This window comes from Ambystoma mexicanum, chromosome 2q (genome assembly GCF_040938575.1).
Source record: "Ambystoma mexicanum isolate Mex_15411 chromosome 2q, UKY_AmexF1_1, whole genome shotgun sequence".
NCBI classification, from domain to species: domain Eukaryota; kingdom Metazoa; phylum Chordata; class Amphibia; order Caudata; family Ambystomatidae; genus Ambystoma; species Ambystoma mexicanum.
The window spans coordinates 476411465-476437217 of NC_090924.1; the positions used below are offsets into that span (position 1 = coordinate 476411465).

Genomic DNA, 25753 nt, shown 5'->3' on the forward strand with positions numbered 1-25753 from the left:
GCGCTTTGTGCCAGGGCAACACAATAGTGACAATCCAGAATGTATTGTACAGCTCACGATTGGATGTCAGAGATTTTCTGGGCACATATATCATTTGGACTGGAGACTGTAGCACAATTATTGTGATGTTATTAGACAGATGAACTACCATGCTGACACTGCTATTGTGTTTAGCCCCTTTATAACATGGAACCTGATGGGTTAGTGGTGTAAAGGCCTTTTTGGAGGCTTTTGTTTAAGAGTTAGAAAAGTCCCTAGTGGTCTAGTAAACGTACTTGTCTGTGCAGGCTCCAGCTGACACTGTCAGATGGCTCTCCACTCTCACCGATGGCTTACGTTGGTCATCCACAGGGCCATCATACTGCTATATGCCAGTGACATCAATTTTTAAATTGGGAGCCCTCTGTGTAATCCATAGCCTATTATGGAGTCTGAGGATATAAATCCTCGAAACTGGACCTGTACCCAGCGTGGGAGCATGTGTCTGCATATTGCTGGAGCCTAATCATTACCTCTACTAAGAGACCTTGAACCTTGGGCGTGCCTACCCCTCTTGCTCCAAAGGTAGATCTTGATCTTGAAAAAGACAATTCTTTCTGAGCTATTGTGTTATTTTCAGAATTGTTTTGTTTGGCCTGGGCAGGGGGCTTTTAAGAGATTATACTGGCTCTTGATTAATCTCCTGTGTCATCTAGCCACTCCTCGTTGCTACGATACCACCTTGCTGTGTGGGGGAAGAGGCACCCTCTGATATAAAGCTCTATTATTTGGCAGTATATTGAAGCGAGGATGGGTCTCGTTTCCCACAGGTCGCAAGCAACCCCAAATCGGTCTCCAAATACTCTAGTTTCTCTTCCTGATAGGTATGTCCTGGAAAATGGCAAGTTAGCACCAGTCTGCTGTACGGTTTTAACATGCAATAAGATATTTAAAAACATACACATATTCTTCTTATACGCCTATGTTTACACTGTGGGTTGTTTAAATCTAGCTCTGCTTGTATCCCATCTGTGGCTATATGCTCAATAGGTGATATGTATCAGAGGGACAATTTGTAATACAGGAGATGCTCTCTGAAAGGGGTAGGGTCGGCCAGGTGGCTCTTCTTCATGGCTAGGATAAGTGCAGGATCTTTCAGGCATTAGTACCCGGCGGGTGGGGTGGCAGCCTCTCAGCCAATGAGGAGGCTCGGAACGGGGACATTACAAGCAGTAATCCCCCCGCTCTGAGCATCCTCACGGCTGGAAGCCACCATCTTCCCCCGCCAGAGAATGAGGCAAGTGGTGTCCCTCCTTCCTTTCCGATCCACAGAATTCCACCCTACCCCCCAACCCCACTTATCTTCGCTGACGTCCATTTCGGGAGCGGATGCGCTGGAAACACTTCTGTCCCCAGCACGTCTGCTCCCAATCTGCGACAGGCCGTCATGGAAAGGAAGATGAGACTACACATAGTCCCTTCTCTCCTTTCCATGGTGGCCATTTTGTTTGTTTACTTTTTTAATGGGAGCCCTGGAAAGAGAGAATGGACTACATGTAGTCCCTTCTCGCTTTTCCATGGCGGTCATTTTTATTTGTTTACTTTTTTTCTATTTGTTTCAATGGCCGCCATGGAAAATGAAAACCCGCCATGGAAAGTGAAAACAGACTTCGTTTTCCCTTCCCTGGCAGGCATTTTTTAACATTTATTTTTCTGTTCCGAAACACCATAGTGTTTCGGAACAGAAAAAAAAGCTTTTATCTCCCCGGTCTTATGGGCCGGGGTACTAATAGCAATAAGCCCCTCACTGCGGGGGTAGTACCGAGTAAGGTAATGCCCCAGGTCCTTCGTTAAGGCCCTCGCTTCACTTGCACCTGTAACTATGGGCCCTGCGGCATTACCTGACTCGGTAATGCCCCCACGGCTCAGGGCTTATTGCTTAATTCTGGCCTGGCTTTTACTAGTTGAATGTGTGGTGGAGTGTACTTTGCCTGTGTTAGGAAAATAGTTGATAGGACTAAGTTATTGTCAGTAATGTGGACATTAAGACCACAGGCATTGCATGCTTCAACTATGCCGGCCATATTTAAATCTTTTACAAACTCACAAATGACCCAGCAGGTAACACACCTGGCCTTGGCTGACTTCAAAGGGACTTAAGATCAACCTCAACCAAAACAGAGCTCATTATGTGTGGCCTGACAGCACCTAACCTCACAGAAATCCCCTGGTAAGGAGTAATGGACCTGTGCCCACTGCCACCTTCAACTGTGAGGAACCTGAGAATCACAGTGGACAGCAACTTTGCACTAGAGAGGGAAATAGATGGGTGATGTGGCACCGACTCACCATCCATTATGGACATGATGACACCAGTCCAGTAAAGTAGCTTTGTCAGCTGCAGCCAGTTGCTTAGGGAGCACTCTTCGGTCGCCTATGATTTGGGGAAACAAGTGAGGTAATCCAGATTCACATGGCCAATGAGCCTTGCAAGACTGGGATCTTCTGCTTGGCCCACTGGAAACACTGGCTTGGGAACTCCACCTTGAAAGTTCCCAGGGAGCACTCCCGCACCTCCCTATGGGTTAAAAAGGGTGCGTTGCGGCCAGTCCCTAACATTCCACCTCACTGCACATGAACTAGGAATAAGGGATAGGTATTTGATTGACACCTCACCTTGCTTCCTGCCTGAAGGGTGCCCAGGGCGGAACTTTCGGGGCAGCCGTGGAGGGAGGGAGAGTTTGGAGATGAGCTGATAAGAAGGTAAGCATCTTAATCATTAAGAAACTATATTGTGTGTTTGTGGATGTATATACTTCTTTGTGAGTGCAGTATTTATTTATATGTGGGCCATGTGCGGTGGATCTGGTGGATGTGAAAATGTATGAATCCTTTTAAATGTGCAAGTGAATGAATGTGCATGATTGGTGAATATCTGAATGAATGAATGTTGGTAAATATGGAATTGAAAGAAAGTGTGTGTGTGAATGTGTGTGTGTGCCTGAAGCTGGGGATAGACATTGAGGCACACAGACAGCAAGGACATGTTTTCTGTGGCTTGCCATTTTACACTGGTGCGTGGGGCAAAGTAATCGTGATGAGTTTCTTTTACAGGGAGGCCCATTTGTGCAGACAACACATGTCATGACATGTTTCCTTACTATGGCATCCAATTTCATACTGGTGTTGAGGGGTAATCCAACATGTTGAGTGTGCTTATATTTGGGGGCAAGGGCATTTGTGCAGCCAGAAAGGACATGTTTTTGTACTGTAGCATGGCATTTTTCCTGCCATTAAGAGCAAAGTCAAAATAATCAGTATTTTTATTTTACACAGCCATGCTGCGATGTATTGGTGCAACTAGCCTGGACAGATGTTCTTACTATAGTAGGGTATGTTTTACTGTCATCAAAGGACAAGCCAGCATGAGTATTCTTACTTGAACATACTGGCCTACATAGGTGCAGCCTGTCTGGACAGCTTTTGTAACTGTGGTATGGTATTGTACTAGCATCAAGAGTTAAGTCAAAATGATAAGTGTTCTTGCTTGGCCATACTGGCCTGTATTCATGCAGCTTAGCAAGGCATGGCATTATTTTCTGGCATTAATGTCTAAGCCAACAAGTGTATATTCTTAGTTGCGGATAATGGCACATATTCAAAGAGCCAGAGTCAAGATGTTTTCTTATAATATTGTAGAGGAGCAGGTAGCCGCTTTCTCACTAGTTCTTGCCCCCTCAACACCGTCATACTGGAATGGTCAGAGAAGAGCAGTAAATAGTACCCCCTGGTGTTGTTCCCATACCACATCGAGTGTACGAGAGATGTTATGCACTCAGACAGCCATACAAAATGTACTATTGCATTGAGTCAGTGGAAGGAAACTGTATGGAAGGATGTCAGCATGCACCTGTGGACATCATGGAGCGTTATGTGAAATCTGATGGGGGTACAGTGATGTCATAAGGAAGATATATGAGTAAGCTACCCTGCTGTCCTCATCCTTCTTGATCTCTCCTCGGCATTTGACATGGGCAACCACTCCATCCTCATACAAAGGCTCCATGACACCCTTGGTATTTCGGAGTGGGCACTGGAGGCTGTGCTCCTTCCTAACTGACTGCTCCTCGCAAGTCATCCTGGGCACCTTCTCGACTCTGACTTCCTTTTCCACCTGTGCTGTCCCCCAGCCATCTATCCTCTCCCCTTGACTCTTTAACATCCACCATACTCAGCTGGCACTCATCTTCTCCCCCAACTTCCAGTGTTATGCTGACAACACAAAACTCTTCTTCAAAGTTACTGCAGACCCTCTTGCACCTTCCATCATCCCTGACTGTCTTTCTGCCATTCAGGCCTGGTGCACTTCCAATGATCTCTGCCTCAATGCCAGCAAAACAGAGATCCTTCCCACTGGGACCGCTGTTCCTTACTTCTTCCCCACACTTTGGCCTTCTTCCATGGGCTCTCCCCCAGCTCCCTCTTCTTCGACTCCTTGCTCTCCCTTCTCTTCTCCCTCACATTCAGGACATTTCCAAGAAGTCCCACATTCAGCTCTTCCTTCTCAAAGGAATTCTACCTTTTCTCACCTTCCCCCAGAAGCTCAATGTTGCTCGAGCTCTGGTTCTCTCAAGGCTTGACTATTGCAATAGCTTCCTCCTGAATCTTCCTTCTTTCTGCGACCCCTCAAGCTAATCCAGAATAGGGCAGTGCGACTTATCGTTGACCTCAAGCCCAGGGACCACAATTCTCCTTCCCAAATAAGTCTTCACAAGCTCAGTTGATTCACTGATTAAATTAACATCCCACTGTATCATCCACAAGGCTGTGTGTGGCTGGGGCCACACTATCTGCAACTCTCTCTTACTAAGTATTCGGCCTTTAGACCTCTGTGCTCCAATAGCACCAACTCTTTGTGTATAACGCATTTCGCGAAACAGAGGGCAGGAGGTTGATTGCTTTCCTCAGCTGGCTCCCTTCTTTGGAACAGCCTCCCCCTCCCGCTCCGTCTTGAGCCGGACTATCTTAAATTCTGGGAAGCTCCTCAAGACTTTCCTCTTTACCTCCTCATTCCCCCTCTCTCTCTCTCTCTCTCTCCTCTGCTAATCTAACAGTTGCTTGTTTGGTGTTCATGTCCCTTATGCATCCTCAGAGCCCTGACCTCCAACACCAAATCGCTCCCCAGCTTCTGTCTATCCTCAGCACTTGCCTTGGCTCACCCTCCACCCCGGAGAGGCTCACACTACATTGCACTTCACCGATTGGTCTTCCATGAGCACCCCATCACCTATCCCATTCCCCCTCCCTTCTGCACTTGCACGTTCTGAACACTCACAAGGCATAGTAGGTTTGTCCTCCCCCCACTGTATTTAATATTTTTGTATGTATTTTAAATGTTTCTCATCCCCTTATCCCCTCCCTGATGCCCTGTGGGCACTTTCAAACAGTATTTACTTCCTGTATAAGCACCTAGCAATCAAACAATAAATGAATAAATAAACATATCGAAACAATATGAAAATACTTAAGAGTAACACAGTAACTGAAGCACGAAGAGAAACATGTACCTAAAGCTAAATTAATCATGACTATAAAGAAGATGAAGTTACTTACTGATCAATAACTGTAAATACACAGTAACGCAAGGTAGAAAGGAAACATATTGAAGCTTGCTACAAAGAAATATATAAAGTCGCTAGGACGGCCATGATAGGAAAATGGTTACCGATTTGTGTATGATACATCTAAGCTACCTCAGAAGCAGACTAAGGCTGTATGATCAGGAGACGCAGAAAAATACTTCTGTGTGCAGAACAGACAATGCGTCAAGGTGGGACAGAATAATGGATGCTTCCCATTTAAGGAATAAGCACAGAGCACAAAGAGCACAGAGCACAAAGAGAGTTATATGGCTAAGCTCTGAATATGGGGCATTCCTCATATATTGAAGAAGACGAAAACATCTGCAAGAGCCAACTTTTGGTCAATTAAAAGTGTCCAAAGTTCATATGAGATAGATAGATAGAGTGAGCACGTCTCTAGAGGCCAAGAGGAGTAAGTGCGCCCAGCACAAGTAAATCAAATTGCAGGAAATAGAAGGCTGAAATTGACACATTTGTGGTCTGCTAACACGTGATTTTTAATCAGAGAACAAGGGCTATTTGTTAAGCCCCAGACAAAGATAGCTGTGTGCTCACACTCCCTGGAATATTCCAGGCCAGTGAGCAGTCAACAAGGTCAATCACAAAAGGAAGACTTTGGCTTATGGCCTACTGATGAGAAGTGATGGACTAATTGGGAAAACAATATCATTAATGAGGTTACTGCCAAAGCAATCATTAGTATGTTCTTATGTGGCAAAACTGACATTTATTGGTGTAACCAACATGGACATGTATGGGGACAGTCAGCATGAAACAATTTTTTAACACTGGCAGAATACTAACATATAGTGGGCAAAGGCATCAGGAAAATGTGTTGAAAATGCTGTGCAGTGTTGGTGACTTGGCATCTAATGGATTCTTTCATGTCTTACCCTACAAACACGGTTGTAAACTGTGTTCTGTTTTACTTAATTGTTGACAGAAAGTATGCTCTAAAATGTGCCTCTGGAATCCATTATTTTTAAAATGTTCTCAGGCCGAAAACCGCCCTTGCTACGCCCGGCTGCTCCTGCATATACATGGGAAATTCAAGTAAAATATTCAACAGCCACCATTATATTGCATTTAATTCTTCAGAAGACCCATTAGAAGGACTTACGTCATCCCATATTTACGTTATATTTTGGCCGGCAAAATTGGCACTTCCTAGTGATTTTCTGCTGGCTGCGATCTGCTGCTCTTTAGGGTACACCCTTTTGTTTCACAACTGACCGTCTGCTTGCACTCCGTTCCACCTTTTTGCACCCCTATGTCTCTCTGCATCCCTTCTTCTATATATTCAATGCAAATGTACTCCCTAACGAGCCTAAAGTGGTCATCCACAAGTCTCCATTCCTGTGCATTACTGTCATTGAACTGTCTACTTGGTACTCAGTGGTGAGAAACATTCATATTACAAGACTTTAGAAAACACAAAATCTTTTCTCTCTTTCTTGTGATAGAAGGTGTCAAGGAACATGAAGGCGACAGGGTCGAAGCCAGCAGCAGCCGAACCGAAGCCAACTCCTCCAACACAGTGCCCGTCAATAATTCTCTGACCTCTGTCAGCAGCTGTGATGCCAGCAAGTGTGTAAGTGACCTTTCAATTAATGTATTCTCTGCCTCCAGCCAAACGCGCCGAGTCAATTGGACTCAGGGGCTGTTCTCTCGTGCGTTAATATGGAGAGCATTGACATAGAGAAGAGACTCCGACAGACTATCGATCAAATTCTGTGCAAGGCTACCCAGATAGTGCAAAGTGTTTACAGGGCAAATGATTGGCAAGGCAAGGTTTGAGCAATGACACTCCACCCCAGACTTAGGTCATCTTTGTTGTGATCATTGACACGACCATTGATTAGTCTGTTTACCTCACTCCTAACTCTGTTGTAACCAACACTGGGGGCAATCGATGAGCTCAAGTCTTGCCTGGAACCTCATTATAATGGCTTATTAGGAAAACTGCCCACTTCTCCAGTGACCTCAGATGCCACCCTAGAAGGAACTGGTCCTGAACCCTGTCTGCTTCTCCAATGCTACAGCATGATATAACATTAAATGCCTGTATTCATATATTTCTTATTAATCTTTCTTTACTGTAAGATGCTCGAAAAAATTAAAAGCATTTAAAAACAAAATGTTATCTGCTTCAACAGCCATCCACTCTGCCCTCTTGCATTTCCTCGTGTGTTATTGATGACTTACGGGGCTGTCCAACTGGCAATAAGAGGGATAGTTTAGGATAGGGGTTATGTCTAGTAGAAGGTAAAGATGAGAAGGTTTAGAGTGCTGAATAGGAAATAGTGACATACCATATATTTTAAAGGATTTCCTTTAATTCTTCAGGTGCCCACATGCATGTAATCTAAATGGGTGCAGTCTTTGGGCAGCAACTGTATCACCACGTCATCGCTTGACCATTCATCACGGGATTGACCATTCATGTTGGTGCCCTCGCATGTGTGAAAACAATATCCAATTTTCAAAAGGTGGTGCCACCGCACTTTGATGAGGTGAGGTTTGCAGCCATTTATGTTGTGCCCCCTTTGTATCTCTATGTAAACAGAGATTGAGTGGGGGTCCAAACTCTATTTACATTGGCGCAGAGAGGGGGCACATCACGACTGAACACCAAAATCACCAGAGCAAGGTGGCATCTCCTCTTGCAAAATCGGACGGTTGCATACAAATTGTTCGTATTACAACTGTTCGAATGACAATTGACCTTTTCACAATTGACCGAATTGTGAAGGTCAATTGTAACATATATGCGGGGGGAAACCCCCCGCAACGCCCCACCCAACCCAACCCCGCCCAAAACCCCATATATATATATATATATATATATATATATATATATATATATATATATTTATATATATATTACTAAAGCGATATATATATATATATATATGCGGTCAATTGTGAAAAGGTCAATTGTGACCCTTTAAATTCGGTCAATTGTTCATTCAAACAATTGTAAACGAACAATTTGGGTAATACCAAATCGGACATCTTTTGGTTGACTAAAACAGATGGTACCAAACCCCTTTCAAGCCCAGGCTCTGGCCTGCATCGTGTAAACACGTAGCCCTTCCTCCCCCTATTAACAAGCACCAAGGGCTCAAGGGCTGGGGAGATGTTAGCGGACTGGTTGGTAACTGCATTGTTGCTTTCTGCCGAAGAAGCATCCTGACCTGGAACATGTATTTCTTGTTGCAGTTTGTGCTGCAAGTGGGATTTGTCAATTTCACATTTGCTTCTTCAGACCCAAGTCTGACTCTTCGTCCTATAGTGAAACTGGATGCTTCAAACATGTCTCTTTACATCAGACACCTAGAAGTAAGGATACACATTCTCAATGCATGGTCCTCTTTTTATTTCCAGCAGTCGAGAAGAAGTTTCAGTGTTCGGTCTACAAATCCAGAACCTCCAGGAAATGATTCAATTGTTCGACGTCACAAGGATTACACGCCTGTATGCAGGTAAGTGACTTTGGATATAGCACAGTGATCACAGTTATTCCTCTAGCATGTGATCTGTAAGGTGCAGAGGGTTTCCCCACATCACAGACCATGTGTAATAAGTCATTTAATCATCTTGGTTGGAACATAACAATCACTTATGGCAAAGTGACTGACTCTGTGGTACAAAGGGAGGGGGGCAATGCTCTAAAGCAGAAGTAATCAATCAGAGGTATTCCAGCTTGTGTTCGCCTACGGCTCCCAGGGAGTCGTATTCCAAATCATCTGGAGAGCAGCATGTCACCTACCCTGAAATGTCGGCGGTATGGCTATTAGTACACGTACATTCCTTGTAATAATCTATCTTCAGGAGAAAACTGCTGCAGGTGAGCACTGTGCCCAGCCTAAATTAATATACTGTAAATGTTGCAGTCTTTTTAAATGTTCATAAAGAGACATTAAAAGTCATTCTTGACTGTTACGCCATGGTCATCGAAGGAGTATGACATTTGAAGGACACAGTTGGGGGAAGGACCTTTGGGGGAAGCAAAAAGTGCAGGGGGAAATTATTGAGCCAACACTCCTTGAGTGCTGGGATCCCTCTGGGCAACATTCCATTCCATTGATTTAATACCTTTTTGTGTGGATATGCTTTAGGGGACTACTTATGTGTTAATGTTAGTGTTAATGTTAAAGGACATTTGTACCGCACACTGTTACCACCGGAGTGGTCCCCTGGCGCTCTGGCGGCTCTGAAAGAGGAAGGGAGGGGTGGTTAGTGGGAAGAAGCTGGAAAAGTGCAAGAGAGCAGTGATGTGCTGTTGGAGGCCTCACGCCGGTGGATCAGTTGGCTGGGCCTGGGGTGATTTGCGGCCAGTAGTCGTCGTGTACTGTTGTGCAGGTATATGTGTGTTTTTGTTTTGTTGTTTCAATGTAGTGAAGTTTTTGCGGTTTGTTGTGCTGTAAGTTTGTGGTTGTGTTTGGTTTGGAGTTTGAGAGGTGTATGCAGAGGGGGAAATTGTTAGTACAATTGGTTAGTTGGCATCATTATCCGGAATTGAGGCGCTGGGCCTCTACAATCTCCCCGGTGGGGCTCGGGAGCACCCCTGTGCCTCTGTCCTGATCTGGGTCCGCCCGACCTTCGAGGTCCCTTTCACATCTGGCCTCCTCTTCCCCCAGTCTTCCCTTCCCACTCATACGGCTAGTGCACCTGCCCATGTCCACAGCTTAGATAGTGTGGTGATTGCTAATATCCCGATAATTCCAATATACTGTGGTACCTGGTGACAACTATGGGGCGAGTGTGGGTGTTGGGTGAGATTAGGGTGGGATGTTGACTCCATCTCAGTTTGGGTGTCGCCTGTGTTCCCCTCTGACCAGCGTCCTTCATCCAGGTGCCGTGGGAGCTTCTTCACATAGGGAGATGTCCACAGTCTGTACTGGGGGTTGTCAGTGTCCACTCCAGTTTATTCATCACTTTTCCTTTCTGTTTCGGTTTGCTGTTTGAGTCTGTGGTGTCGAAGAGCCAGGTTTTTAATTATTTCATAAATATTAGGTGATTTTTGGTGTTTCTTATATCTTTCTTGACCTCACCCTCGAAGGAACTAATGAGCCCTAAATGGTAGGCCATGTCTCCCCTGCACTGGACCAGAAACAACCCCAGGTGTGCTTTCCAGCCTCATGGGCACTCAGAAGTGTTTAATGAAGCATGCACATCACGCACCATGCAAAGGGAGATGAACTTAAGAGGACACTGTGGGCAAGGATATGAGGAGGCAAAGATCGACCTCTTGCAGCCTACATTTTAGGGTGTGCTTCTGTAATGGGGTGATCGTGTTGCGCACCTTATTGGGAGACAGGTGTAGGCAGGTACACACTATACAGCTTATGCCTTAACTTATAACCTGATTCGCCTCTTACCTGTCTCCAAGCCCTGCTACCCTGGGCTCGAGAGACCACCCCAGAAAGCCCTGCTGGGAATCTGGTGAAGGTAGGAGACATCTGGAGGTTAGCCCAGGGATTTACCAAATAGCCCTAACGAAAAAGATACAAGGTTAAATTAACTGGCACACAAAAAGAAAGGACAACGGAATGCTGGTGTACAGTTCTTTTAAGTTGCTATCTGCACACTTTTCCTCTTCCAGTACACCAGCAGGATTTTGGGAGTTTCTGTACAAAAAGGGGAAACCACAAGACACAGTATACACATTAAACTAAACCTAGCAGCTGCGTATCTAACCAACAATATATAAAAAATCCTTTAAATAGTAAAAAATATAAGAGTCTTTAAAAAATATATACAAAGTCCACACAGTGCACTGTATAATAAATTATATATCATCATAATGTTTATTAGGATAAGTATCCATTAAACATACACACAAATAAAAATGCAGCATTCACATAACATAGTAATTACAAATAATTTGTCCCATGATATAAAAACACATAATTATAATAATAATATTGCATTTATATAGCACTATGAACTCCTGCTTATTATTACACATGGTGTGTGGTGCTCATTTATCGATCTCGGAAGGATGAAAGGCTGAGTTTGGCCCCGCCGGGATTCAAACATGCGTTAGCAAGCGCTCTACTCGCTGTGCCACTTGACCGGCTGAATACATACAATACATAGAATACAATTAGAATCAAATTAAAACAAATATAAATCACAGCCAACGCATACATTCATTGTACAATAGATTACCAATTGTAGCTTTCTTAACAAACAAGGCCCTCCTTAAAAAACGTAGAAGAGCCCAAGTTGCATAAGGAGAGTCAGCCGAAAGGAGGTAAAATAGAGCTGGCAAACATTGGGTAAAGTTAAGATGCCTATACACAGGAAGAATTTTTAACTATATATAAAACAACCTTACTTCTGAGACCACCTAACCGCTGTCTCAAGGTCTCTGCTGCTGCTCTTCCCTGATGTTTTCTGGGTCCTGACACAGTCTCTTGATAGCGGATCAGGCTGGCAGTTTGCGGCAGACAGCAGCAGAAACAGCCGATGGGTGTTCCCAAAGTCTTACATGGGCGGGGCTGCATATGCAAGATGCAGCCCAACCATCAGAGTCAGTGTGGGGTGCCCTTCAGGACATTTGCACACCTGGGCCATGACTGCCAGATGTGGCCCAGGGCTCAGTGGGCCACCTGTCAAGGGGGAGGTGGCCTCTATATGCAAATTGGGCCCAAGGGTGCTGGAAATATTTGGTGCTCCCCTGCGGTGGGAAGCACTGTTACTGTGTGCCACCTAGAGGGGTGACAGTGCTTACAAGCCCTCCCCTGCTAGTCAGGGGAGTGTCAGTAGGAAGGCCTGGGCCCTGGCCGTGACAGGAGCTGAGCGGAGCACCTCTAAACCTCTAGAAGGGTTTTCCATTATCCCAGCCAATGCTCTGCTCGTGCCCCAATGTTTTTTTTTCTTTTCAAAGTAAAGGGACCCTTGCGTTACCACTCATGTGGGTCCTTTACTCTAACAATTTCCTTTTTTCAAATCAGGATCCCCGCTGTGGCTTCACGCACCAGGGTTCCTTTCTTTTTTTTCCCCCCCGACGAGGGGTTACATGTCTCCATCATGAAATAGTGTACTTGTGTACAAACTCACTTGTGATTCGAGTCAGTTTAAATTTCCCTCCCTATCTGAGATTCAGCATGAAACATGAATGTACAGAGATGACACACCTTATTTATCCCCACCACAATTAACTTTATTTTGTGTCATGTCAATAAACCACTCATTCTTGTTTCTATTTGATTGCATTAATCACATCACTTACTTCATATTATCATTATCAAGTGTTTTACAGCCCTGCCAAATTACGAGTTTCATTACTGAAACTGTTGTTTAACATCTGCTTCTGTGTGCAGGTAATTATCTCCACACAAAAGCATTACTGCTTTCAGTCATTACCACGTGCAGTCAATACTGCACTCCCATGGGAGTCGTATGGGACTCTGGAATAGGGAATAATATGAACATCTGCAAGACTGCACGAATCTTGCAGGCTTTACAGGGTACCTGGCATATATCTCATGTGGTTATGGTAAAGGAGTTTGGTGTATTACCGCAGCTAATACGACACACTCATAATCAGGCCCTGATTGTTGTTTTGGTGATCTTTTATTAATTCTAAATAGACCACTCAATTGGAAGTCATTGCACTTGAAAAGCATGTATCTATCTAGATGTACCCTAATCTAGCTGACATGTTTTGCGCGCACTCGAGGCTGATTGAGATGATAACGCCATATTTGATGCAATCATCTGAAAATAGAAGCACATAGTGGAAAGCAAAATGTTCATAAATTCAGGAGTGTCATTTGCAAATGCAATAGAATTTGAAATAAAAATGAGAAAACAAGCAGTGCAATGTTGTTAACCGTTATTTATGATATAATCTCGTTGTACTCATGTAACAGTTTTGTATTTGTATTTATTTATTGAGGGTAAGAAGGTATTTCAATTGGAAACACGTACACAACGAGTCATAACTGAAGTGAGGGCAATCCTGGGCCAGGTGGCATACAACAAAGGGATTGGCAGTGGGAAGGAGACTATTGCACAAAGGGCAGTAATTGATACAGAAACCAGAACTTGCCAACCCATCCGCTGTATCTTCTGCCCCTACTCTTTCCCAGGCCCTTTGCAATGCACTCGGCACTCACTTCACCTCCGAAACCCAGGACCTACTGAACAGCTTTGTCAGGCACCCTTCTAACCCATCGCTCCCCCCTTTCCCCTTTTCCCCCTTTGTCCACCCAACCTCCTACTGCCTCCTTTTCCTCCTTCACCTCTGTCTCTAAGCCACCAGAGTTGTCAACTCCATGAAGGCCTCTTCCAAACAGGTTGCCCCTTGCTCATCCAGAAGCATCAAGGGCAACATTTCCTCTCTCACCCTTTCTCTCGCTGATCTTCGTAACCACTCCTTTGCTCCTGGTTCTTTTCCATCCTCCCTCAAGCACTCCCTTGTGCGCCCCTCCTTAAAAAACCCTCAGCAGACCCTTCCTGCCCAGCCAACTATCGCTCCATCTCCATAACCCCTTTCCTGGGGAAACTGCTTGAGAAGTTGTCCCTTGCCCAACTCTACTCCCACAGTGAACTTGTTGGCGGTCTTTATGAGCATCAGTCTGGATTTCGAGCAGCCAAAGGCATGGAAACTGCTCTTCTGAGCACCCGTGAAGAACTGCTCGCATCCCTTGATTCCAACTCCCCTGCTGTCCTCATCCTTCTTGATCTCTCTTCTTCATTTGACACAGTGAACCACTCCATTCTCATAAAAAGGCTCTATGCACCCTTGGTATCTCCGAGCGGGCACTGGACCTGCTCACCTCCATGCTCACTGACCTCTCTTCTAAAGTCATTCTGGGCACCTTCTCCTCCCTTACTTCCAAATCCACCTGTGGTGTCCCCTGGGGCTCCATTCTTTCACCTAGGCTCTTTAACTCTGCAGGCACACCTCATTTTCTCCATCTCCCCCAACTTCCAGTGCTATGATGATGACACACAACTTTTCTTCAAACTTCCTGCAGATGCCCTTGCACCCTCCTTCATCCCTGGCTGCCTCTCAGCCATCCCGGCCTACTTCTAATGATTGTTGCCTCAACACCAGCAAAACAGAGATCCTCCCTATTGGGACCCCGGCACCCAACTTCTTCTCCTCACTCCTCTTCCATGGGCTCTCCCCCTGCTCCCTCTTCGGAAGCCAAAAACATTCGACTCCTCTCTCTCTCCTTCCTCCTTCATACTCAGGACATTGCCAAGAAGTCAAACTTTCAGCTTTAACTTCTGAAAGAAATTCTGCCTTTCCTCACCTCCCCCCAGAAACTTAATGTTATCCCAGCTCTGGTTCTCCCGAGGCTTGACTATTGCAATAGCCTCCTCCTTAATCTACCTTTGTCCACTTTGCAACCCCTACAGCTAATCCAGAATAGGCCAGCAGGAGATTTCCTTGGCCTCAAGCCCAGGGACTGCATCTCTCCTGCCCTACAAAGTCTTGACTGGGTCCCGATCGCAGCACAGATTAAATTTAAATCCCTCTGCAACATCAACAAGGCTCTCTGTGGACGGGGACCACTCTATCTGCAACTCTTTCTGACCAAATACTCCCCTCTAGATGTAAAAGCAAAGGTAAATATTGAGGCTGAGTACCCCAAAAGGAAATACACCAACACGGGCTTACAAAGATACACAAATCTTTATTCTACAACTGAACAGTTTTCAAAGGACAAAGTATCAGATACCTATCCGGCCCTCAGTACAACACAGCGAATACCAGCCCTTTAGGTGTGTGAAGTCAGTGGGACTGTACATCAGAATGTTCGCTCTTTTATATGATTCTTACCATGATGTCCAGCCCATTTACGGGTTAACCATTCCTCGGGCTAGGGGTTCATGCTGAGTTTGTTTCTAATTTATACATCTATATGCATATGGATTATTCTTAGTTCATACTCCAATAACGTTACAATGGCAACAGTGTGTCTTTGGATCCAACATTAAGCCTTCATACATGTTTTGTACAATGTAGTTAACAAGTGCTCACATTCAGTATTTAAACAGTATTGTGCTTAATATATGCTTGTGGATCAGTATCGTTGGTACAGGTAATCCTCGATCTACAGGTCAACGTAGGACAGGGTCTCATTACATGACCCTAACATTTGGCCTACGGCCAATTTAGGCATGAACTTGTCTGTGGAGGTCAAGACGGCCAAGTTACAAACAGAAGGATACTGTCCACCATTTTAGAACACAGGGTGACTTTGGAGTGGGAATCAAAATGGTGGCTGAACCTAAAATGGCAGATAAATCGACCTAAAGTCAGAACCTTGCAGCGCAGATTTCTTCGCAGAGCGACTGGGCTTAGGCCAATATATACAATAAGGAAGGCACAATATATTTCTCGTCTAACATAGACACCTCCGTTCCTCCTTGCGTATGAAGCAATTTGCTAAACAGAGACCTGGTGGTCAATTGCTTTCCTCTGCGGGCTTCCTTCTTTGGAACAGCGTCCCCTCCCTCTTCGTCTTGAGCAGGACCTCCTTAAGTTCCAGAAAAGCCTCAAGACCTTCCTCTTTACCTCTTCCTTCCCTCCCACTCTCCCCTGCTAATCGCACAGTAGCTTCACTGGTGTGCAGGGCCCTTATGCATCCTGTGGGCCCTGATCTCCCAAATCTTATCATCCCAGCTGCTATCTATCCTCTGCGCCTGCCTCGGCTCCCCCTCCACCACAGGAGGTTGCACTTACCTTTCATCATAGCACTTCACCTGCTGCTCTTAATGAGCACCACAGCACCTATCTCATACCCCTCTCCCTTCTCCACTTGCACCTTCTGAACACTCACAAGGCATAGTAGATTCGTCTTCCCCTCCCCATTGTCTCTTCCTACTTGTTGTATTTAATTATTTAACATTGCTGTAATTGCATTGTCTATCATCCTCTGTCCCCCTCTGGGCACTTTGAAACAGTATTTGCTTCCTATATAAGCGCCTAACAAGTGAACAATACATATACAAATAAACAAACTGGGGACTGTGTGCAGTCTTGTTAGGTTTTTAAAAATGTCTACGTTTTCTAACTCTGGCATTATCAATTCATTAACATATTCTCTTTTCTAATATTTAGTCACAACTCCTTTTTCTGAAAGGTTTCACAAACTATAGTGCTACGGACCATGAACACAATTGCTATACTTCTACATAACACATGTCAATTTCATGAGGTCCTTTTCATAAGTTTGCTTAACAACGAATTATGCATTCTGTACATTCACCTTATCATGCCAGTCAAACATAGTGGAAAAGCTACAATGCTGAAAGATCTTGCTTCCATCCATGTGCTACCAATCATTTGTTAATTGTCCTACCATCATTTGTTAGTGTTTGTGATTTCAAACCCTCTTTATTTTGGGGTTTTCCGTATGTTTCCATCTATACTCTATACTCCCTATCTATTCTTATCGTCACCTGCGCCGCTACACGGTTTATTCTGTGCTGTGCGCATTACAAATACAAAAATACAAATACAAATGCAAATACTTCTCACTCGCTGCTTTTTTTTGCTGGGATACAACTGCAATTTGAAAAAACAATACCAATATTTCTGATTTTTGGTAAGGCTTAGTGATTTAGAGTGTGGTTAATTGCCACATAATATCCGTGAAAATGGACTCACCTAGTGCACTATTTTTAACGCGTGTTGACTTGTATAAGAATAATTCTAGCAGTAATTAGAAGAAAATGTATGTTCTGGGGTTATTCATTTGATCAGAAAAGTTTTGGGGCATAATTCATAAGGGAATAACACCAGCAAGTTAGTCCCTCGGGTGACATTTTCTTGTAATCCAATCATGCTGGTTTGTATTTTCCTGCAACTGGTTATACTTTCTAAGTGGCTTCATGAACGCTGAAATGACATGTATTAGCTATTGTTTAAGAATGGTTTTGCTGTCTTTTTTGAAATGCCAATAAAAATTAAGGTGAAAAGAAAAAAGAATGGTTTTGCTGAAAATGACGGTGGCTTGATGCTCACCTTATACAGCATAAGATCCCCATGTTCACTGTGGGGAAATGTGAAGCGTGTTCTCTCCTACGATCAGTCAATTGGGTAAACTAAAAACAAAAGTTTGGCACTGCTGTGGCTAGATGTAGATGGATGGTCATTCTTTCAAATGGGAGAATTATATCCATAATTGTCTGCTAATATGAATGAAATTACTGGATTGATTAGTGCGGTCATTAAAATCGATGACATGTTTGTAGTCGGCGTGTTGGGGTAATTCCATGAAGACTGATGACAAGTTCTTGAGAGCTGCGACTGATTATGGTGCATTATTTTGGAATGTAATAAGTAACTGTAGATTGTAGGCTCATGATTACTGTGAATGTTCAATCAGACGTCACATAGCCTTGAAACATTGATCAGTGCCAGTATCAATTTATTTAAAGGTATTGTTTTTTTTATAATTTCAAACACAATACATTGAAGCCATATTGATAAACTGGTCCATTATCGATGGACTAGGTGCTATAAATAGCACATTGGTCTAGCCTCATTTGACAAGGCTTAGTAATATTGCTTTCCACTGGCAGGCTAGTTTGCAAGTATTGCACTGTAAATCCATCCTTTGCGTTACAATGTGAAATTGCACATGATGGATAGGGTCACTGGTCATTTTAGAGAGACAGTGCACCTGTTGGCAGATTACATTATTTGACGAATTCGGGCTAGCTCCATCATAAACACAACTTCCTAGTTGTAGATTAGAGGAATGCCACCAGCTCATTCAAAGCATTAAGTCCACCTTCAATGGACTGCATTTTGAAAATCCATGTAACCTTTGATTGTCTGAGTAGTTGTTCTCTGTTGCCTCATCTTTCATGTTCTCTGTTGCCTCATCTTTCATTGCTCCTTGTGTGTTGTAGCCCATGCATGAAGTAACTTGGCCAGTGGGCCATTACCGGCAGGGTCAGCAGAGCGGAATTTTAGAATGTTGGCAGTTCCATTGAAGACAAATGGCATATATGACTGGTATTTTCTTTGTCCGAACACCCCAGTTGTTCTCCTTTGTATTTCCTAATTTTAAACAGAGTATTCTACCCTCGTTGGGCAGAGTGTTGTATAACAATAATGCCCCCCTCCTTCGGAAATTACTATCTAGAAACATCCATTGACCAATTGTTAAAGGCCGGAGCCTTTTGCCACCTCATAATGGCCCTCAGACTGTGAAATAATGACTAGAGAAAGTCACTTCAGGTCATATAAATAATGTAATGTCATGTCCAAGGTAATAGAAAGCAGGATGGGCAAGCTGTAGCATGAATTTCCAAACCCTCTGCCTGCCACACAGGTGCATTCACGTGAAGCTTCCCAGATCACGTGGCACAGGGTAAAACACCACTTTAGGGACGCACCGTCCACTCCACAAATCAAACCTTTAGCATTCTACTCTGACAGGTGCTCAACTCTCCTTGTTCAGACAGTTTTAATTGCCACTCACTGCTTTATTTTCTATCTTGTTTACCAACTCTGGTGGGAACTACAATTCCCATCTCTTTGTAGGTCTGGGCAGTACTTATTTGCTGACCAGGCGCGTAAGCGCCAGCACCCGATGGAGGAGCCGGTCTGTGCTCGTCTGTGGCATCTATGCTACTGTGCTCCATACTGTCTTTCAATCCTGCGTGTCAGCTGATTTGAGGAATTCTCCCTTAGCAACATGCATCCATTGAAAGCAATTGAACTTACATGAAGCCAAATTGCTAAGAATACACCTGATGTTAGAATACTCCTGAGGCACTCCAAGTATACAGAGACTTTAAAACGCCTCATTCCTACACCCATAAATATGTCCCCCGTGTTACGATCACCCAATGCCGGGGCAATCCCTGTATTCATTAGTCTCCCTGTTGTGGAAAATATTAGCCCTAAACCTATAGAGATTATACAGATAGTAAAGAAACTGGTAGCGGAGAATAACACTATGCTCTCTACCCAATGCCCTTTGAATATTGCTCTGCTTAATACACAATCTCTTGGTAAACATGGCACAGAAATAGCCAATCTTATTGTGAACCAACATCTTGACATCATTTGCCTTACAGAAACTTGTTTTTAAGATGCTCCCAATTATGCTACTTCTTTGACTGTACCTTCAGGTTTTAGATCTTTTAGGACCGACCTCCAACACGGGAAATGAGGGGTTACAGCCATTATCCTCAATGATACCTTTTGACAAATTTACTCAAACTACATCACCCTTGGATAAATTTCAATATGCATTCATCAAAATAAAAGTTAATTGCAACAAAACGATAGGAATACTTACCTCATATAGACCTCCTATGTCCATGCCCCTATTTGAAGAACAGCTGTCGTCGCTTATTGGAGATTTTATGAAACCCTCTTCTCACCTTATACTAAGTGGTGATTCGAACCATTGGACTTATCATGATGATGACCATGTGGCCGGTTCTCTTCTTGACTCCTTGGTAGCCATTGGACTTACCCAATGGATTAAAGCTCCTACCCGCAAGGAAGGACACATGCCGGACTGGGTTCTTACCTTTAACCTGAATATTATTTTACCAGATATTTCAGCTTGCCCCTGGTCTGATCACTTCTTGATCTCCTTTTTGCTTGTACCTCCTGGTGAGCTAGCCAACATTAATACCACTGTGAGAATTTCTACGAAAGTTAGAAATATTTATAAGATCTCCTCTTAAACCTTCAGTAATACCATTCACTACTTGAATGATAATTTTACTTACTCAGATGAGGTTTGTTCCCTCACCAATCAATTTTTGGACATCACGACTCGAGCTATTCATGCCTTAGCTCTAGTTGTGACAAAATTGAGTAAACTGGAAACTGTAGGTAAAGCTCAGTTTACTGATACTATCGTTGAACTGAGAAAAACAAAAAGGCAAGCTGAAAGAGCTTGGCGCAACTCGCTCTGCCAGCCGACTCTCTCAGCATAACGTATGGCAGCTCGCAATTATAAGAACTCTATTGTCTCTGCTAAAAATGCTCACTTTGAAGAAAGAATTAGTTCTGCCAATCACGTCAGAAAGAACTTTTCTCCATCCTTAAGGAGTTTGAGGGTAAAATCGGTATGTATCCCGCTGTTAAAGAAAGTGACTCCTGGTGTCTGAAAATCCAACAAGGCTTTGCTTTAAAACCTAACTCACACTGAGCCAAAATTATAGCTCATGGTTCTGATCTGACCATAATGGTTGTGGATAATAGTAATTCTGAGAGGCCATGCTTAGTTTCATCCTTTAAGTCTGATGAGTTCTATTTCAGTGAAATCAATGAAAAAGACCTTATAAAGTTGGTTAGCGACCTCAAACCATCATGTTGCTTGGGTAATGTCCAGCCAGTACAATAAAACATGCCATTCATTGTCTGGCTCCCTTCATCACAAAAACTGTTAATCTTTCCTTCTTGTTGTCAGTGGTTCCATCCTCTCTCAAAAATGTATAGATCACCCCAATCTTAAAAAAAGAAACATTAGATCTGAGTATTGTGAATAATTTTCTTCTCATTACAAAAGTTCCTTTATTGTTGAAGATCTTAGATATAGCGGCATATTTGCAGTTTCAGAACTATGTTGAGGTCCCCATCAGTCAGGATGTCATGGCAAACATGGTACCGAGACTGCCACGTTAGACCTCAAAGCTAATCTAACCCATATTGTGGATTCAGGACGGATAGCTCAACTTATGCTGCTTGATCTCTGTTGGGTGTCCTGACCCACGTTTAAGCTATCATGCTGCAACATTTGGTGCTGTGGGCTTAGAAAATTCAAGATGGCGGAAAACCCACATGTGCGCCGAAATCCAGGAAAGCTGCGCAGTTTGTGCGCACACCAAAATGGTTGCCTCACTTGCCACCCACCAGTGCGAGAATGATAGGCCGGGTTGCCATGAGGGAAATGGGTTGCCAAAGGAAAAACAGTAGCGCCGGTTAGCTTCAAAGCGCTTTAAAACCACTCTGTGTTTCTCTGAAGGCAGGCTCAAAATGTCTATTTTAAAGATTGCAACACATCTAAAAACTCACTGGACACCAGCAGACATTTGGTAGAATGGAGTGTTGTGTGCCTACAAAATCTGGGAAATGAAGAGCCCAAAACAATGCTTATAACAAAACTGCTATGGAGTCAGCAGTTTAAGTTGCACTGGATTTAAAGACACTAAAATCGAAAATGTTTAGATTAAATGAGTGACCTATGTTTGGTGTCACATGCCTTTGTAACTGTTGAAATGTCATAGTTTTGCACTTAGAATCAGCATTCTAGCTGCATGTGTAAAATTGCAAGTTAATTTAAAAAGCAACAAAAAAACATGACAGTTAGCTGAAAGTCTGGCTTAAGGAACTTGATTTTGCTTGACAGCTACCCCCATCAGGAGTGAAACTTGAGTCACAACTGTGTTCCCAGGCCTATCTGCCTTTTGCTGGCCACACTAAGGATATACCATCTCTCTGATAATTGAATTAAGGGGAGCCCCCTACAGAATACAGGAACTCTGAACAATGTAACCCCCTTCACCCAGGCAGATGGTTTATGGCAGGAGTCGTAAATGGTCGTAAAAAGTGGCTTCCTCCTGAAGGAAAGGGGAGGAGCACTGCCTGTGAGAGCAAGCTGGCTTGGCAGAACTGGAAAAACCAGAAATTCAACCTTGTGCTGAGGGTAAACCACACCCCTTTGGAGCCAGAACATAACTTTAAAAAGATGGATCATTCATAGAGCGGACATGTGAAAATTTTATAAATGATACCATAATTCTTGTGATGTTTCTGCCCACAGTTTAAGAGGTTTTTAGAACCGGTGGTATGTTCAGGGGGGTTTTAGCGGAAAAGTGGATATTACTCTAAATGTATGCATGTTAAAAATCTGAAACTTCATCAATTAATGTCCCTACTCCCTGCGCACATGTATGTAAAGTGGGGTCAATGTCAGAAATGGCAAAATCAGTTAAAAAGTGAAATATGTGCCATTTCTGAATGCAAGCTCCTAGAAACAGCAGATTTGGGACAGAGTATACCTCATGTGATATGTGACATGGGTATGTAATTTCAAACAACTGTGTAACTGTGAAATATGTGTTTTGATCATATATAGATTTGGGTGCACAGATGACAGGGGAGTTTTTTCAAGAGATCATAAATGGCTGACATCACTCTGACACAACTTAGCTCCCCCAATCAGGGGAGAAATGACAGCTTGTCCAATGATAAGTGGAGAGGGGCTGGCTAGCGATGCTGCTCACCCACACCCATTTTAAAAACACATAAAAGCAGAGAGACAGGACAGATAGAGACCTTCAAATCCATTTGCAGCTGGAAGCTCTGCCGGGAAAATCCATACTTTACCTCCATCAATCTCCAGAGAAAGCTGTGCAGAAAGATCCAGACTTCAAATCCCTCAATCTCCAGAATCCAGAAGCAGTGCTGTACCCAGAGAGAGAGCAGAGCTGACCCAGACCCATGTTAGCAGTTCCAGAGACCAGACCGCTGTGCGGAGAGACCGTCCGTGGCGAGTGAAGAAAACCTGACCAGATCCGTGACGAGGCCCATTTAATTCAAGAATATAGTGTGAGTACATAGTAAAACTGTACCAAACCAAAGCTCTTAGTTAAAATCATATAATTCAATCCATTTTTAATCTAAGTAGAACTGCAGCTTGTGTTATCCTGCCATCATTTTTAAAACTGAAAAAGTGCTGCGTTTAAAATTTGCAAAACCAAAAACGACCTTTACTAAATCGCTCATATTTCCGCGACCGTTTGTCTTAGAGACTTGCAGTAACTTACATCTGGAAGCTGAGATCCTAGGCTTTCTTAGGACCCCAAAACAATAGTGATAGTCCTTGTAGTTCCTCTGTAATAGCGCTCGGCGCATTCGCGAATTTTACCGCGATTTGCAAATTTCTTCACGTGTAAAAATCAGCTGCTGCTTGCCTTCCATTTGCCAGAAAATCATTTGCCTCATAAAAACTATCCCTGAATCATTGCAAGAGTGAGCCTGAGCTAATATTAACTAGATATCACTCACCCTGAACCTCTGAAAGGGAATTAAAAGCATTTCCAGCATATTTCTCATCCATTGCTAGCACATATAAAAGTATTTGGGCCTGTGTTTTCAAAACTCCTATCTGTTTTCTTTAAGCGTGCTTGGGGGGGATTGAACTGAATTACATTGATTGCATTTCTGAGAACTGTGTGCTTTCCTCCCATTTCCTTGCATCCCATAAAGGGGGGGGAGTGAATAGCCAGAGAAAAGTGTTTACATTGTTTGGTTGAAATCATATTGAGTATTTTCTGTACTGCATTCATTGAATAGTGCATCCACCTGAGCTTACATAAAGCATTCTTTACCACCTTCTTCTTTTGTTCCTATTTACCAGTGTGCTATCTTATCCATTTCATGTCAACTCATTAGTGATTATAAAGAAGTGTGCTAGTGCCAGATTCTCCGTTGTTAATATTTATCATATCAGATTAAGTGTGATATTCAATTATTAATTTACTATAAAGCGTGATATCTATATCTATTGTTTAAATTATCAAATGAACCTTTTAACTTGCAAAACAGAACTACTTCTTGGCTCAGTGGGGTCAGGAGGATTCCAAGAGAGGGGTGTTATATAGGGGTAGTCATCCAGAACGCATGAACTGGACATAGAGATATATCAATAAGGGTTTTCATTCAGTATTATAGACTAGGCGTTGACTTAGCTGTAGTGTTGAATTGAATCCTCTTACAAATTGGGGGCTCGTCCGGGATTCTGGGTTAGAATACCACTTGTGCGGCTTAATACAGTGTGCTAACTGACGGGATAAATACATCCAGTCGGATCACCACGCTGCATTACGCTGTGAAGCATTCCTCAAAAGAGACACTCCAAGAAAAGTTCTGTTCTGCAAAAATAAAATACTAACTTCTGTAAGTCAGGACAGAGACCAATCTCTAGAATGACGACCTTGGTAGATATGAAAATAGCCAGAGAGCACTTCTTACATAAACTATTTGTGAGAGGTGAACGGGCTGAGCAGGGGCAGGATGCCTGGTTGCAGGCCATCACGCGACAGGTCACTGAAACAGGGTCAGACTTATGGAGAGATCAGGGTCCATTACATGTGGCCCTGAGTGAACTATATATGGCTCCTAAGGCCAAAGATGAACACGACAAGATCGTTAGGATAGCGGCATATTTATATTTATATATGGGAGCCATACAGAATAAATGTGCTGAAGGCCATGATCTGGCAAAAAGGCAACAGATGGTGTTAGAGAAGGCCCAATCTGATCTGGACTCTTCTGAGCAAAGGCTTCACAGAAGCCAGGAGTCAGAAAATGAGACCAGACAGTACATCACTAAAATAAAGGAGGATATGGATGTGCTGCAAAAGGAAAAGTCAGAACAGGATACCAGATTTCTGGCCTTGCAGAAGGAACACCAAGAAGGTTTGGACTCCCTACTGCAAAGCCAGAAAAAGCTGGAGCAACAGCTAGACTTCAATAGGGCATGTGCTGAGCATGTAGTCACCCTGCAAAGCCACCTAGATAGGGAGAAGGCAGAGAGCAATAAACTGATTCTGAAAGACCTGGATACCCAGGCAGAGTTTGATCAGGAGCGCCAGAAAGCGGGTGCCTTCCAAAGGCAAAGGGACGACCTGACGGTACAGATGCAGACTCTTAGTCAGGAAAGGGACACCTTAGGCCAGGAAGTCTGCCACTTAAAAAGAAAAATGGAAGAAAATCACCTGGCCCACCAGGGACTGGGTGACCTCCAAAAAGAACACCAGAACCTGCTAGAGCACACCAGGAGGGTGGAGGATGCTCTGGCAAGAAAGGAACAGGCCAATAGGGACACAGCTCAGGAGGTAACCCTCCTGCAGCAAAGACTGGCCCAGTTCTCCAGGACCAACCAGGAAGCACAGAGGGAAAATGAGGCTCTCTGCCAGCACAATGAGAGGCTCCAGCAACAGGTAGCGATGCAGGAGAAACTGATAGAGTCGAGTAAGGCCTTAACAGAGGAACTGAAAGCACAAATGCAGGCTCTTGCATTGCAACAGGGAGCAGGGGCGGATAGAGATGAGGTCCGCTGGGAAAGAGAGATTCCTGACCATAACCGCAGGAGCCCTAACACCAGGGGCCTTCATCT

The 25753-nt window shown here is 43.7% G+C and overlaps 1 protein-coding gene across 2 annotated transcripts in view; it reads left to right on the plus strand.

The window, feature by feature from the left end:
* CARD11 (caspase recruitment domain family member 11) overlaps positions 1 to 25753 on the plus strand; it is a 1247701-nt gene that overhangs the window by 764860 nt on the left and 457088 nt on the right. Inside the window, exons 12-13 of one of the 2 annotated variants that reach the window (XM_069647590.1) lie at positions 7085 to 7212; positions 9012 to 9106. In XM_069647590.1, coding sequence (XP_069503691.1) covers positions 7085 to 7212; positions 9012 to 9106 — 223 coding nt within the window. Of the gene's footprint in view, positions 1 to 7084; positions 7213 to 9008; positions 9107 to 25753 lie in introns of both variants that reach the window. The other variant, XM_069647589.1, reaches the window with a different exon arrangement.